Source organism: Coturnix japonica, chromosome 12 (assembly GCF_054131305.1).
Source record: "Coturnix japonica strain WE chromosome 12, WE-NBRP24, whole genome shotgun sequence".
Lineage (NCBI taxonomy): Eukaryota > Metazoa > Chordata > Aves > Galliformes > Phasianidae > Coturnix > Coturnix japonica.
The window spans coordinates 21,652,775-21,668,258 of record NC_140674.1 but is presented as its reverse complement, the minus strand read 5'-3'; the positions used below and the strand labels follow the sequence as shown (position 1 = coordinate 21,668,258).

At 46.1% G+C, this 15,484-nt stretch overlaps 1 protein-coding gene across 13 annotated transcripts in view; it reads right to left on the bottom strand.

Annotated features, from left to right (window-relative positions):
- The window catches only part of VEPH1 (ventricular zone expressed PH domain containing 1), a 49,287-nt gene that overhangs the window by 15,610 nt on the left and 18,193 nt on the right, over window positions 1-15,484 (bottom strand). For 10 of the 13 annotated variants that reach the window (XM_085513695.1, XM_015872214.3, XM_015872213.3 and 7 more), the window contains 5 exons: window positions 13,570-13,736; window positions 11,874-12,083; window positions 7,299-7,519; window positions 2,721-2,930; window positions 1,603-1,997 (listed from right to left, as the gene is read on the bottom strand). In XM_085513695.1, coding sequence (XP_085369821.1) covers window positions 1,603-1,997; window positions 2,721-2,930; window positions 7,299-7,519; window positions 11,874-12,083; window positions 13,570-13,736 — 1,203 coding nt within the window. Of the gene's footprint in view, window positions 1-1,602; window positions 1,998-2,720; window positions 2,931-7,289; window positions 7,520-7,924; window positions 9,580-11,873; window positions 12,084-13,569; window positions 13,737-15,484 lie in introns of those variants that run through there. The other 3 variants (XM_085513696.1, XM_085513697.1, XM_085513698.1) reach the window with 3 other exon arrangements.

Below are 15,484 nucleotides of genomic sequence, written 5' to 3'. Positions count from 1 at the left end.
CAGTTCAGCCTCCTACATTTTAGGGGCTCTGGTGATCCTCACACCCCTCCTACCAGTCTACTCCATCATTCAGGATGCAGACTGTAATTGATGTAGACAATCACTCAACGATGTCATCATGACATATCTGGTTTTCTTCATCATTCTTCTTTGCTCCATTTGCTTTCCAGCCCGCAGAGAACATTCAGTTACAACATATCTGGAAAACCTTCAATACCTCCCAACTCTTGGAAGTGAGTGCCCTTGGTACTAGTGCCCCATACCTGGCAGGGGCTCCAAACACTAATTCTGTGCCTTTCCAAAAGCACACGAGCATCTCCTGCCCAAGGCAGCATGTCCCAGACAATGCTCTGGGGGATGGCATCCAGGCTGAGCACTGAGGAACTCACCATGGTGGCAGACAGGTTGGACACCTCCTGCACTAGAAGCACAAGCACAGCTCTGAATCCTGCTGAAGTGAACAGCATTTGGCCTGTCATTAATTATCATTGCTCTGAACTGCCTATGTTGTCTATTTTCTCTCTGTGATACACTACATTTCCAATTCAACAAGTTCCTACATGGCCAACATTAGCCAACTGCATACTTAGAAACATGTTAATATTTTCTAAACATTTTACTTAGAAAGTGAAGCAGATACATTTGAATGAGCCTCTATTGCGTGCGGAGATCATACAAGCCCATTATCTGCCAGGTTTTTGATGGAGTGGTTTGTGTAATATCTGAAATATGAACAAAGCTGTCCCCTGTGTGAGGAGCCAGACATTTCTTTGAGGATATTTAGAATGAGTCACATAAATCTCCCATTCTGCACATGTGCCCCTACTCAAGGAATTTCCCCAAGAATGCTAGATGTGCATTTCCAGGAAATTACAAGAGTTGGAATGGATTTTGAAATAGTCACATGCTTGGAACATATCATAATAGGTACTTCAGAAAGGAAATGGAGCCATGTATTTAAAAATATTGATTAACACAAGGTTGCAGCATTCAGCGCTTCCAGACACATTTCTCCCTCATATATTTTCCTTGTGACTCTGTGAAGCAAAAACTTCATCCATAATAAGAACAGCTTCAAATAGCAGACCTGACATTTTTGCCCATCTTTAGAAATTCCTGCAGAAATGTGAGCTTTTATAATAAATAGTTGGGTCTCTTTTATGACCAGAGACTTGTTAACTTACTGACCATAGAAAAAAATTAAGCAAGCAGCAGGTAAGATGTTTGATGGAAGTTAAAATGTCACCTTCTGATTTGATGTAAGGGACTTGAAGTTAATTCAAGTTAATTAATTAATTAATGTGCTTGTTCAGTTGTGTGCTACTCATAGACTCATTGAATGGTTTGGGTTGAAAGGGATCTTTTAGATCACCCACTTCCAACCCCTGCTATAGGCAGGGATGCCTCCCAGTAGACCAGGTTGCTCACAGCCCCATCCAGCCTGGCCTTGAATGCTTCCAGGGAGGGGTCACCCACAACCTCTCTGGGCAACCTGTTCCACTGCAGCCCTGCTCCTGTTCCATTTGCTACCCACTTGCCCAGATCCTGTGATGACACTGTTGTGTTAAAGCTGCTGTAACCAGAAAGGCTCAGGCCTCTTACCTTCAATAACACAATGGTCAGGGACAGGAATCCTCCTCCCCATCTCCATGACATATGCTTTCACTTTACCCAGGTTTTCCTTCAAGTGCAGGTAGAGCTTGTCATTGCACTCTGCAGGACCCTTCCCCACCTCCATGCTTCCTTCCTGGGCCTCTCCTCCAGCAGGTGCTGAAGAACCTTCCAGTTCTGTGCAGTCGATACTCTGGTGTGAAACCAAGGAATTTCCCAGTTGCATTTCTTCAGCATCAACACTAAAAGGCAACTTGTCATTTTCTTGGCTGATGTAGATCTCAGTGAAGGAGATCCCAGCAGTTACGTCCCCATTCTCCTCATCTTGCCCACTGTCTGCATTCACTCCCTTCATGCGGACTGCATGTAAAGCCAGGCTCTTGGACCTGCAATGCAAGTAGGGAGAAGTGCTTTGGAATGGGGGTACAGCAGAGCACAGTGTGGTGAGCAGTGAGAAAGGACTCATTTGGACATGTGCTCTTCTGAGTTAGCCCTGTGCAGCCAGCTCTGAGAGCAGAGCACAAGGCCAGCTTAGCCAAGGAAAATACCTTCCACAAATACGTATTTCAAAAGCAAATGCAAGACAGTTTTAATAGGCAAATGAAACCAAGTCCTAACAACATCTGCATGCCATAGAAGGAGCCAATTAACCTATCTGTGAGAAACTTATAACCCCAGCACTGCAGCATATGCTTTATTGATCACGTCATAAAGATGCCATCCAACTGCAATTTAACTGAGCCAAACCTGAACCACGACTCAGTGTTACCCACATCCACACACCGAGCACAGAACTAAGGTCTCCATTAGAACAAAGAGGCTGGAAGGGAAGTGCCTGAAAGCAGGCACAGGGCTGATGTCTGCCCATATCTTCCTTCCCACAGTCATCTGTGAACATTTTCTATCCTCCCTGCTATTTCAGAGTGCAGAACAGATTCAATAAATAACTTGGAATCTTTTTGACAGCCTTTAAATTCATGGATATGAAGTTGGTTCAGATTCCTTACAATGCCCACAGGTATCACAGATCCATTTCTCAATATTTGGATAACGTTTCATTACAAAACTGATGTTCCTGAAAACCACTCATGCATTTAATAGAACCATACCTGTTAAATCTCATATCCTTCCTTTCCTCTTTAGAAACCTGGCCTAAGCTGTATCTTCTCACTGAGCCAGGGGTACTGGTGTCAATATTTATTTTTCCTTCAAAAGCCTGTATTTTCACTTGAAGTTTTTCATCCTCTTCATTGCCATTCACAACAGATTTTAGATTGCCCAGTGGTACAGGGGATTCCGTGTCCATATCGTTTTCAGTCCTGGGGAAGCAGAAAGCAGAGGTTAAACTCCAGCACACTTTGCTCGTCATGATGCTGACTCTGCGTTTCCACCACTGACCCACATTAAGTGCCCAGGGAAATAACTTTGTTTCAGCAGAGATTTGCCTTGGGGTTGATTAAGCATTCTCAGAAACATCTTCCAGACCAACATCTCTGTCAAATGGATCAGAAATACTGAGCATCTCTGACAACGTTGGATTAGAAACTGCATGCGCTGTATCTGTACAAGCAGAAAACCTCTTTTCCTGATAGTCCCACTGGGAAAAGTTTTTCAGCTGAACTTAAACTATTCTTCCAAGCTTGCTAAACACTGACTTCTGACATTATTTTCCTAAACCAAAAGCAGAGTTAATTGCAAGGTTTATAGGAGGCTGTGGTTTTAACAATTTGACGAAAGCACATGCAGTTGGTACTAACTTAATGTACTCTGAGTAAGAAAAACATGTTTTGGAACTCAGCACACGGAAAGAAATGGAATCAGAAGTTCTCAATATCTCTACTCAGAGCACTGAAATAAGCTGGTGTTGCTTCTAGTCCCCCAGGCTTCCTTCTCCACCTTAGGAGCAAACATCCCTATGGCTCAATCCATGAAACACGGATATAGAGAAGCCACAAATGAGGATTTTAACACAGCATCTTCAAAGCAATTGCATCTCAATAAGTCATGCGCACAGCTGGGAAGCCCCTTAACAAGTCCCAAACACTGCAAATCAGCAGTTGTGGAAAGAAAGCACATTTGAAGACAACTGCAAGTACTGCATCACAGAACGTGCTATTTGTTTTGATAAAGGCAGCTCGGGGTATCTCTCAGGGGACTCAGCAAGATTTGTCCTGTTTGGTTTTTAATTCAGGCAGAAGCACATTAACACTGCAGAGCATTTGTGAAAGAAGTATTCTAATAAGGAATTGAGGTATGACCTCTGTTAAGAAATCCTTCTGTAGACACGGGACAGGATTGGGAGTTGGATTTGATGACCTTTAAAGGTCCCTTCCAACTCAACCAGTCCTACGACTCTCAGATTTAATTCATTTGAAAGCTGCCCCCCCCCCCCAGCAGCTCTCTCAACGTTGCTCTCGCTGTTGTTGCTGAGCCCTAAGGAAAGCTTCTTGCACACACATGTGTGCATATACAGCCCCGAGTGGGGATGGATGAGCTGATGGCTTTGTGAACAATGGAGCCAAGCCAGCAGGCCTTGATGGTGGCTGGAAGTAAGAGTGGACTTCCATACCAGCACCTCTCTTCTACTGACAGGACAAGAGGGAATGGTTTTAAACTGATAAAGGGGAGGTTCAGGTTGGATCTTAGGAGGAAGTTTTTCACCCACAGGGTGGTGATGCACTGGAACAGGTTGCCCAAGGAGGCTGTGGATGCCCCATCCCTGCAGGCATCCAAGGCCAGGCTGGATGTGGCTCTGGGCAGCCTGGGCTGCTGGTTGGTGATACAGCACACAGCAGGGGGGTGGAAACTAGATGATCCATTGTGATCCTATGATTCACAAATGATTCTGTGGTTGTTTTCCAGCATTCTCCAGTGGAGCCCTGATGGCTTTGCAAAGGAAACACAAGAGAACACATCCGCTAAAGAGAGACACCAACAAAGCAATAGGTTAATAAATACAGAGCTCAGCACCAGACCTTGCACCCCACCTCGGTTCTGACCTGGCTGATGCCAAGATCTCCAGCAAACACTTGCTCTCTTGCAGATACTGGCTCTGCACCCAGGAAGCCAAAAGCTCCTCAGGGGAAGTGTGCAGCACAGCCCCTGCCCTGTGCCCAATGGGATGCTGGCAGCCCTTCCTGCCGGCCTCCCCTTGCAGCAACAGTAAAATAAACTATTGTTTGAAATCTTGGCAAAAGGCATTCGGTACATTGCTGAGGTTCCTGGAGTGGGATCAGCTTACACCAAAGCTCAGACTGGTTTCAAGAGGAAAAGGATGCACAGACTTACTGTGGGTCACAAGGACCTTGCTTGCAAAACCCTCAACGCTGCTGTGCTCCTCATTGTTTCACTGCTGTCAGGCTCTCTGTAGACAACTTTATAAAGCCATCTAACTCAGCAAGCAGAGTAATATATTAATTTAAAGAGCATTTATCCAGACTGCCACCAGTATCAGCATCACCCATCCTGTGCTTAAAGTGGGCAGAAGAGTGCCCACAAATAGAAATTACTGAAAATATACCGGGATGGGATGGATTCCAGATGCGGCTCTGCTGGGAAGCAGTGTGGATGAATGGAGCACAGGTCCTTATAGTACATGTATGGACAGCTCTGAAGGCATGGTTGGATGGCATGGGACAGGCAGGAAGAGGCTGCAGCTCAGAGCCTGCCTCCACTCATGGGGAGCAACCTATCAGGAGCTTCCAAATATTGCCAGAAACCAATTACTCTGCAGAAAATGAAAGGCAAACGAAGGGTAAATGAATGCCATGTGCTGGAGGTATTCTCTCCTCAAGGAAGGAAAGGTACCTCCAGCTGCTATTAACCTGAGCAGCTCTGCTGCCATCTCTTACACCCCAGTCCCTATGATGGCTTGAAAACACTAATTTTTCTTCCTGCCTTTTCCTGCCTACTTTTAATTGACTGTGCTGCACTTGTTGGTTGGATCTGCTCATTAAGACTCTGTATGTGTTCTTCAAAAGCCCCTCTGAGATGGAACAACTTGCAGTAGAGCATCACATGGTTTTAATTACACTTTCCACTAAATGCATGTAAAATTCCCAGTGTCAAACAACTCCAAGCGAGCCATCATTCCAAAGAAATCAGTTTCTTCTTATATAAACACATGACTCTGGAAGGAATGGTTGCAATCCAGCCACACATTTTAAAACCTCTATATTCCTTCCACAGCACAACTGCTCTGGATTGCTGCTCCTTGAAGCACTGCAGCAGTAATGGCAGCAGCCCTGCAGCCAGCACAGACTGTCATGTCAGCCTCTGGGTCGTTCTCACTGAACATTAGCACAAATCAGAAGCAGAGCTGTGTAAATCAGTGGAGATCCCTCATTTTAGCCTTAGTTTGCTGCTCAGTACTTGCTCCTGTCTGGGTTAGCTTATGCTATGCTCGATATAGGCCTGAAATTGTGTTTTAATTTCCTTCCACTGCAGACACAGCTCTGCCCTCCCCTCTCCCCACCCCCAGTTCCACACACAGTGCAGCATTTTGCATCTGTATCCAAACACACACACATACACACACACTAGGCAGCTTCTACTCTTCAGCAAATCAAGCCCTTAACAAAGGGGTGTTTTATGGGGAAAGAGGTCAATAACATTTTAAAAAAACCTTTTCCTGTGCTTTGGATAAACAATAGGTGCAAAAGATAAGAAGGCATAGGAAAACCACGGCATTTTAGTAAATAATGTATTTTTTCTGCTATAAACTGCCAGTGCTGGGCAGCAGGCATAATCCTTGTGCCTTGCATGTTTCTCCCAGCCCTGCAAAACGAGTGGCTCCAGCAGGGCTCCTCTCCCCTCTCATTTCTAACTCTCCAGGATACCAATTAGTTGTTTCTCAGATGACCTCCATGTTTTGGCTCCGGCCCTACGTCTGTCTCCAAGGCTGTCCTTCATGGTTATGAGTTTTCTGACATCTGTTATGTTTTATATCACAGCATTACTATCCCCTTTGTGCCCTCTTGACCCACGTCAGTATACACAACGCCAACGATAAGTCTCTCCCTAATTAAAAGTGACTGCTACCAGATATCTAAGTAACACCTACATCCTTATGTGACAAACGCAGCATCGCTCCCTGTGCTTTAATCTTAGCACAGAGATGTGGAGAAGCTGATTGCTACAACAGTTGGGTACAAGTTCAGGATATTTACTCAGAGCTCCTTAGCAAACCCATGTCACAGAACTGTGCCAGCCATTGTTCTTCTCAGCCTCAGTGGTTATCTTCCAGAGTAAACCCAATGATAGTTACACAGCCTGACTTCACTGGTTTATTTTTAATGGAAGCTTTGCAGATTGCCCGTGTCTGCTGATCTGGGACAGAGCTTGCTTTCCGTGCTTTTGGAAGTGCTCAGACTTGAACAGCTTCTTTGTTCCCCATTGCCAAAGACACAGCTGCTGCTGTGTGATGTGCAGGGGCACCTGGCATTGCAGGAACCTGGGGATCATCCTTACAGCCTTGAGTTGCTTCTACGAGCAAAGGTACCGTCCATTAGGTGTAAGGGTGAGCTTGCACACAGACCTGACCATATAACCAATGCAATCTAACAGTGGAATGAGCATAAACTACAACAAACCACAAGGGATACTGAGATCAATTTGGAAATAGCAACATAGCAGCTCCCAGGAGCTCCCAGTGCCTCACACAGCCCTGTCACACCCACCCGCTCTACCTGGCTGATGCTGTGCGGCTGCTCTCCAGCTGTCTCACCAGGAGCTTGGCTATGGCAGTGAAGCTGTTGCTCATACGGTAGATGTCTCTGCTCTGGGTGCCCAAGATGCCAGAGAACATGTCGGTGAGACTCTTAATTTCCAGCAAAAGGATGTGGTGAAAAGAGTGCTCCATGTTGGCCAGCTGGTTCACCAAATACATCAGGCACTTCCTGGCTTGCTCCTGACAACATAAGGAGACAAAAAGAAACAACTCTAAACAAACGAATTCAATGTTTGCTCAAGCAAAGTGGGTTGTGTGCACATTAGGCACTCATGGGCATGTGTGCATCCTGCTGATGAAAGCACTCTCATTAGGGAATGGTGGTACGCCATGAGGCCAAAGGCAGGCGCACACTGTGCTTGTGTGCACCCAGCTCAGTGGGGAGCAGACCCTGCAGACTGTGGTGCACAGCTTGTGGCTGGTTCCATCTTTGTGTCTTTGTAGTGGCCCCATTGCATGAATGGGCTTGTGTCCTGGTTGCTGCCTTGCCCTCTGCAGCTGCAGTCACTCTAGGGCGACCAGGCAGTTACAGCCAGCACCACACGTGCCCCCAGCTGTTATGAGCATATAGCCAGGAGCCAATACCTCTTTTTCCAGCCCACAAACATGTCTTCTGATCATGACTTCCCTTCTGGGTTCACTGGGTCTTGCTGGAAGTAGCATTTCCCCCAGCACCAGCCTTCAGCATCACTCCCAGCCCCAGCATGGCTCATTGATTCAATGTTCTCGGGACAACCTCAGCACAGCCAGGTGTGGGGCTGATGGCAAGGGGTCTGAGCACCTTGTACATCACAGTGGTTCTCCTTGCACTGCATTGCAATGTTTAGATGAGACCAGCGCTGTAGCAAAGAGGAGTTTAACACAAGATCCCATTATAAGATCTCACTGGTGGTGAGCTGCTGCCTGGCAGCCCTATCAGTCATGCCACACATTGCAGTCTGATATGTCCTCTGTAGCCAAAGCTCTGCTGAGCAGTTTACCCACAAGACCACATCCCCTGACAATTAGGATGAAAGTGGCTGCTTCAGATCCTAATCTAAAAAAGCACAGATATTTTCTAACAAGGATACCTTATCTCTACTTGGCAAGTGAACACGAATCCAATTCCAACTATTTCTGTGTGCACATGTGCAAATTCTCATACTAAAACACAAACCCTGGAGGTAAAGAAATGCATAGAGGTTTCTGTGTTTTATTATAATTGTCCTAAGCAGTTTGGGTTCCACAGTCCTGAGAACACCTGAGTGGAAGAAGCAGCAGAGGGAGAAGCCAGTAGCTTAGCAGTTCACGTTGGATCCTCCGGTGGAACAGCAGGGCATGGGGCAAACCCCTTCCAACCCAGCAGATCCTTACAGGAACTGAGAAGCTTTGCTGTTAGAACCTGTGCCAAAATGCAAGCAAAGGCACTTCAGGAATATAAAGGGTTCTCATCTTCTTACCAAGCAGTAGCAGCTAAGGAAGGGAAGCAGTACATCATGTGCAGCCTCCCTACACTGCAGGGCAAGAGCACTATTGCCTCGGATTTCAGAAGAAACTCCAAATTCTTCTGGGATCATGTAACAGGGGAGAAAACACCACTGAAGGTTGGGTTCCAAGAGCAGCAGGACCATAAAAGCACATGGGACACCTTGGCAGGGCATCACCTGATAGCTGTGAGTGAGACACGTTGTGAGAAGAAGTCAACTTGCTCCAAACCAAAGGTGAATGGCTGCCCTAAGTCGTGGCACAGAGGAACAGTGCAGCAGTCAGAAGAGCTACTGCCCTTCAGCCCCATGCAGAACCAATGCAGGTACTGCGGGCTGGGCTGGGAGCTGTGGCGGAGCCTTTTTCTCAATGGCGCAAAGGAGGCTGGATGTTAGGTAAATATTCCCTAGCTTATTTGGAAGACATTCCTCCCTCCTAGAGATAAACACGGGCTCAATTAACATTTAAAACACATTTCTGTTTCGTAAACAAACTGTGCAGCAGACGTAACTGGATGAGAAGTTCTGAGCGTTGCCGTGTCGCTTTGATCCAGCTGGAGCTCCTCCAGCCTGCTGCAACGCTGCTGCTCGCCTGGAGCGAGCTGAAAGAACAATAAACCCCGCCAGTCATGTCATGTGTAACTGTTAAACAAAACAGAGTCACGGCAAAACAGCTCGACATGAAAGCCGTTATTATCTCCGCCGCAATTTTTTATCCAAAGGGGAAAAAAAAGCAAAGCAGAAAGCCTCTTTGGACATACAGAACCCATTGTTGTTGGAGCTGTGGGTGTTTTCTGTTTTCGTGTGTTTTATCACAGATATCTCTCACGTTTTCTGGCTCTCCATCTGCTGGGAGGTGAGGATCCAAACCATTTGGTGAGGTGTGGCCGAGCACTCTGCTGTACCTGAGATCCGGGCTGGGGATCCTACCGAAGAGATGACAGGGATGGCAGAAGGAGCTTCAGTTTCCAGTTGATTCAAAACATGCACTTATGGGAAGAAAGAAGCTGAAATACTCAGCTGTGCCCTGAGGTGGGGTTTTACTTTGCACAAATGTATGGCCAAAGAACAGGGTCTGATTTCAGCTTCACCTACCGGACCCTCTGCTCATGTTTGAGGCCTATACTCTAAAGGGCCAACCCTCAATCCTTGCCACTTCTTTCCGCCAAGTGAAACTTCCAGTGAAATCAAATATTAACAAATAAAATTCCAGCCCTAGCCTTCCCATTTCATTTCTCACTCACTTTGCTTGGCTGGGAAAGGAATGCAGGTGGGGGCTCATGTCTGTAGCCCCGGCACTGGGAAGGAGGAAGAGAGCATCAGGGGTGTTCCAAAAGGTACTTCCATGCTGCCTGGCATAGGGAACAGCCCTCTGGGACTGCTCTGTTGCTCTCACGCCCTGCTGGATCCGACCTACATAAGCTATCTGGCAGCAGTGATGCCTGGAACCCAGCAGTTCCACTTAAGTCAGAGTAGAACTTCAATACTTCCTTGTGGTGCACTCATTTTTATCAGCTGAACCTTTAAGGCCGGTCCAGCTTTTGTGATGCCAGATGTGTTTCTGCTTATCTAATTGCAGGCTGAGTGCCTGTGCTGCAGTGAGCAATGCCCAGTGTATCAGTGAATTCAGTCCCAAAAGCTTTTTACCCTTCCTTTAAGGCACCCAGTCTGCACAGCAGTGCCCAGAGACAGTTATCCCATGCATGTTTGGCCACGGGAAGCTACGTGCAACTGTGCCAAGCAAGGGATTAAAATAGAAGTACTGAATGCAGAAAGAAACATGGCCTGCTGCAGCCCTTTGTGCCTTCAAAACCTTGAAGAGAGTGACTGAGCCCAATCTCTATACACAGGACTGTGTTCTCCAGACTCTATGAAGACAAACTCCCATTGATTTGGTGCAAGGATTACAAAGTCCAGGCGTATGATGGGATTCAGCTCTGCAGAAATTAATTATCCAGATCACTGCGTGGGAGACATCAGTGTCACACTTCACAAATGGTCCAGTTTACTACTTACTACTTGTTTTCTGCCTGTGTAGCCAAGTTTTATCACAGCTATAAAAATCTGACTTATTTAACAAAAACCGTGATTTCAGAGCATTAGTTTTGCCTTCACAGAACTGATTGGAAGCAGAAGGAAAACATCTATTACTAGCAGCAAAAGGGAGTAAGCATGTAACTGGGATTGGAAACCCAAATCTCAGGGTATGCCAGATATAAGCCAGGCCAGCATAGTGCCCTTGCAACACCCAATTGTTTGGACTTTGGGCCCAGGCTGCCCAGCAGTGCTGACCATGATCCAAGGCTGTTTGCAACACATGGCTCTGGTGAACACCACTTCCATGTCCACACTTCACACTTAGGATGGAAGCAAGAAGTCCACTGCAAATTCATACCTCTGTCCTAAAGGTCATGAAACAACTTTTAGGGGTTTGCCACTGTACATCATTGTACAGCACAGGGTTCCCATGAGGTCAAACCCCAAACAGAGTTAAAGTGAAGATGTTCCCATGATGAGGTTGAGCCCAGCACCGCCGCTGGGCACTTCCATTATACAGACATTTGTCAGAAGTATTCAATTAACTCTGGCTACAAATCCAAAATAGCTGGATTACATGATATTAGGAAGTTCATATTTCATCACATGCTTACAACGTTCCTGAAGGCTATATGCATTTAAAATTCAATATTGTACCAAGGGGCTGCAAAATATTTCTTTCCCTTTCCTTTGCCTTTCATTTCTCTTACTGTAGGTACTGCAATCTGAGCTAAGCTGCTGAGATAACGGCAGTCATGTGCATTTATCAAATAGGAGCTTTAGCCACTCTATAAAAGACAGCAGAAATAGAACGTATTTACACAGAGGACAGACACAGTGTCAGTTAGGAGAGCTACTTGCTCTCCTAGCAATGATGATATTACACTCCAGACACACAGCCATCTTGCAAACCATGGAGGCATTTCTGGTGTGATGCTCTGGTTACTCCAGAATACTTAGTATGAAGTTTAACAAAAGAAGCAAACAAACAAGAAAACACACGTGCTGAACCAACTTTTAGTTTTCCAGCTTACCTCATCAACACGTCCAACAGCCCCAAAGATCTTTGCCGTTTGCCCAATCAAATGTGGGAAACTCTCACCAATTTCTTTTAGCTCTGGAAGAAACGCAGCCAAGGCTGCTGGGTCATAGCCAGAAACTTCTGTCAGTACGTTTAGGACAATGTCACTATGGTTGGGGTCTCTTACAAGCCCCAGTAGACACGGAATACACTCTTTCAGCACCTATTTAAGAAAAAAAAAGAAGAAAGCATTGAATATATTTGTGAATGGTGAATACATACAACCAAAAGAGGTACTGTACGTTGGAGGGATGGAAACAGGCTGTCAGACTTTGATTCAGTGGAATAGCTTTTCACCCTCGCTGACCTCTGCACGCAGCTATTTGCTGAGGTCAACAGAAGTTCAGCTCAACATATGGAAGAAGGGTGAGCTGTAGCCTTGAAATATTACAGTTATGCATATGTAAGTAAGAAAATCCTCCATTGTTTAAAAAAAAGGAAAAAAAACAACAACACAAACCCCAACCCCTCAGCCCCCTCACCAAACATTTCCCTTGCTTTAGGCCTTGTTCTATACTTAAAGGATTAAAACAGCATAGATCTTAGCTATCCCTATCCATACAGTAAATTAAAGTGCTGGTAAAAAAAAATGCTTTGTGTCCTCCAGGAACTAAACAACATGACAAGGTTAATAGTGAGCTAAAAATAAAGGCTGAACAGAAAACGCTGCGGGCGAGCTGGCATTCCTTGTAACAACACAATTTTCAAGAGGCTGAAGGTCTAGACCTTAAAACATCTCACAAGCAGCACGGAGCACGTTCAACTGCCTACTGAAGGATTCTCTCACACCTACATGACTAGATGTCTACATGTGTACAAACACACCTCTGGGTCAGGGAAACTGATGGATGTGTGTAAATGTGTTTCAAAACAGACTGATGAGACCTTCCAGCAACTTCCCAGGGCACAAAAATGGGTTCCACGCATTCCCTTGTGCATCTCTCAGCTCAGACACCAGCGTCCCAGCAGGGCAGCAGCTCCTATGCCCCCAGCCAGGACACACAGTGACCTCAGACACACCAGCTCCAGCAAAGCCCCACTACGGCCACATGGGGCTCTTTGGTCTCCTGCTTCCAAAGGCAGCTCTATTTCATCTGTGACAGAGCATTATGATAAAGTTTCCTCAGCTATCTGGAGGAAGGTATTAACCGCTGCTGATTCTTCTTTTAGAAAGGTTTTATAGATTTATCTTTGTCTTATTCAAATGAGCTGGGTGCTGTCAACGTTGTGCCATTTTGAGAGCCTGATATGTGTTGCCTTAATTAATCTCCCGCTCACTCTTAATCAGTTCCTAACTTGTTCTAGCTTTTCTTGATCTGTTCACACAGTTCTACTAGAAACGTAGCGAAGGTAATTACAACTCAGATGACAGAGGTAGAGCCAGAAAAGTAGAACACAGTCCTGGTTTATAACAGCAACAACTGCCGGACCACAAAGTTTATGTTCTCTTTATGACTGGAATTTGGAATGGAATTAAAGAATGGAATTAAGGAAACTCTATGGCAAACCACAGGAAAGCACCGTTGTGCACAGTGTGGGACTCCAACTGAGATAGCCACCAGCACTCAGACCTCACCGAGTCACCTGAAAGACATAAACCCCCCAAAAGGAGGTGCAACACCGAGCAGCTCATTCACACACAGCCTTACCCTGAGCTCTTTCTTCCGTGCCATGAGCTGGAGCAGCCTCAGGAGGTGATGCTGCTCGGCTGGCTGCAGGTGGCCCATCAGTGCCAGCAGCTCAGGCAGGTGGTGCACCATCGGCTGTGGCTGCTTCTCATATAGGGCAGGAAGGACACGCAGCAGCAGTGAGTTCCCTGCCAACAAAGCAGAGGAGATCATGGTGCATTACTGCACAACAGTGCTGCATGGCTGGGGAGCAGCCTGGACCATCTGCATCCATCTGGAGACAGCAGCTTTTAAAGGTCATCAGAACAAACCAAGGAGGTTGTGGAATTCACTAGAGGAATCACAGAATGTCCTGGGTTGAAAAGGACCGCAATGTTCATCCAGTTCCAACCCCCTGCTGTGTGCAGGGTCACCAACCAGCAGCCCAGGCTGCCCAGAGCCACATCCAGCCTGGCCTTGAATGCCTGCAGGGATGGGGCATCCACAGCCTCCTTGGGCAACCTGTGAACAGTGCATCACCACCCTCTGAGTTTCTGAGGAAATTGTGGATGGGGCCAACAAGCCGTGCACATGGCCCACATAGAGCAAATCACAGCAGGTATAACAACGTATGCGTATCAAGTTATTTCCTATTCATTGTAATTCTCATCCCCAAAGCAATACCAGGAGAGGGCTGCTTACAAGCTCTCAGATTTGGATCATAGTCCATTGAGTCCTACACTCAACACTTGTGATTTAAATGGATTTAAAAAGCAAAAAACCAAAAAAGGCTAGGAAGCACATAAAAGCTGTATTTCTCCTTCACTGAGATTCAGACTTTCAAATTAAATAAGCAGCATATGGAAAGAATAATTGGTTATTAAGAGAGCTAAATGTGCACGACAGTAAATTTGAACATAAATAGTTAAGGATGCCATTTCCAGGAATAGAAAGGAGCCAGAAAAAGTCAACTGCAGACAGACTCAGATATGCAGAGCCCTCTCTCACACATTTTCTTAAGATGTCTGACCATAATTCAGTTTGAAGCCCCGGCTCATACCAAAATATATAACTTCACATTGCTGTACATGCCTGCCTCAATATATTTAAGTCTCACTTGAATAACATATGGAAAACATCTGCCCATTGCAATGTAGTATGGCTTCTTTTTGTGCATGCTTGTGAGTCCTTAAGGTCTCCTTGAATTTGGTTTCCAACAGGAACTAGCACTCTGGCCTGCTGCTTTTTCTCCCACTTAAACCCAAGCTCTGCAATTTTGCAAGAGAAGCAGCTCAGTTCCCAGGTGGGACCTATGTTTCAGACCTGACCGCACCACACTCGTGCCAGATATATGAAGAGCAACCCAAGCCTTGCAACACCACCTCTGAGCCAAGTAACTGAAATGCAATTCATTGCAGGCTCCAAAAGGATCCGGAGGTAGAGCCCTTCAGGAGTCCTCAGCCCTGGGACCACCTTTGCTCTGCTCAGCAGCTCTCTGCATCTGACCCCCAAAGCATTTGTTCTGCTCCTAGAGCTGCTGGCTTCTCCCAGACCCCTGCATACAACTACTACAGCACTTAAGGGCAAGCTCCAGCCCTACCTCTGTCCCCAGGGCCATGGGGAATTCCTGCCCTGTTCCACGAATGGAGCACAAAGCCAGCTGCAAATGAAGGAGATTTATTGATGGTTACCCCAGGCAGGTCAGTGAGCAGCTCAGTTCTGGCTGCTCTACCCACACCTTCGTGCCTGTCCCTCCCCGGTGCTACAGGTGAGACTGCACAATAGTTAAGGGGCACGAGAACTACAGCCTAACCATGGGATCAGTGCTTCTGTGTCACAGAGGTTCTTTTGAAGGTGCCTCTTTAATTTGTATATTCATCAAGGATTTTATTTTTTTCTTTTAATTAACCAGGAAAAGTAACCCAAACTAACCAAAAGTAACCCAAACTAACCAAAA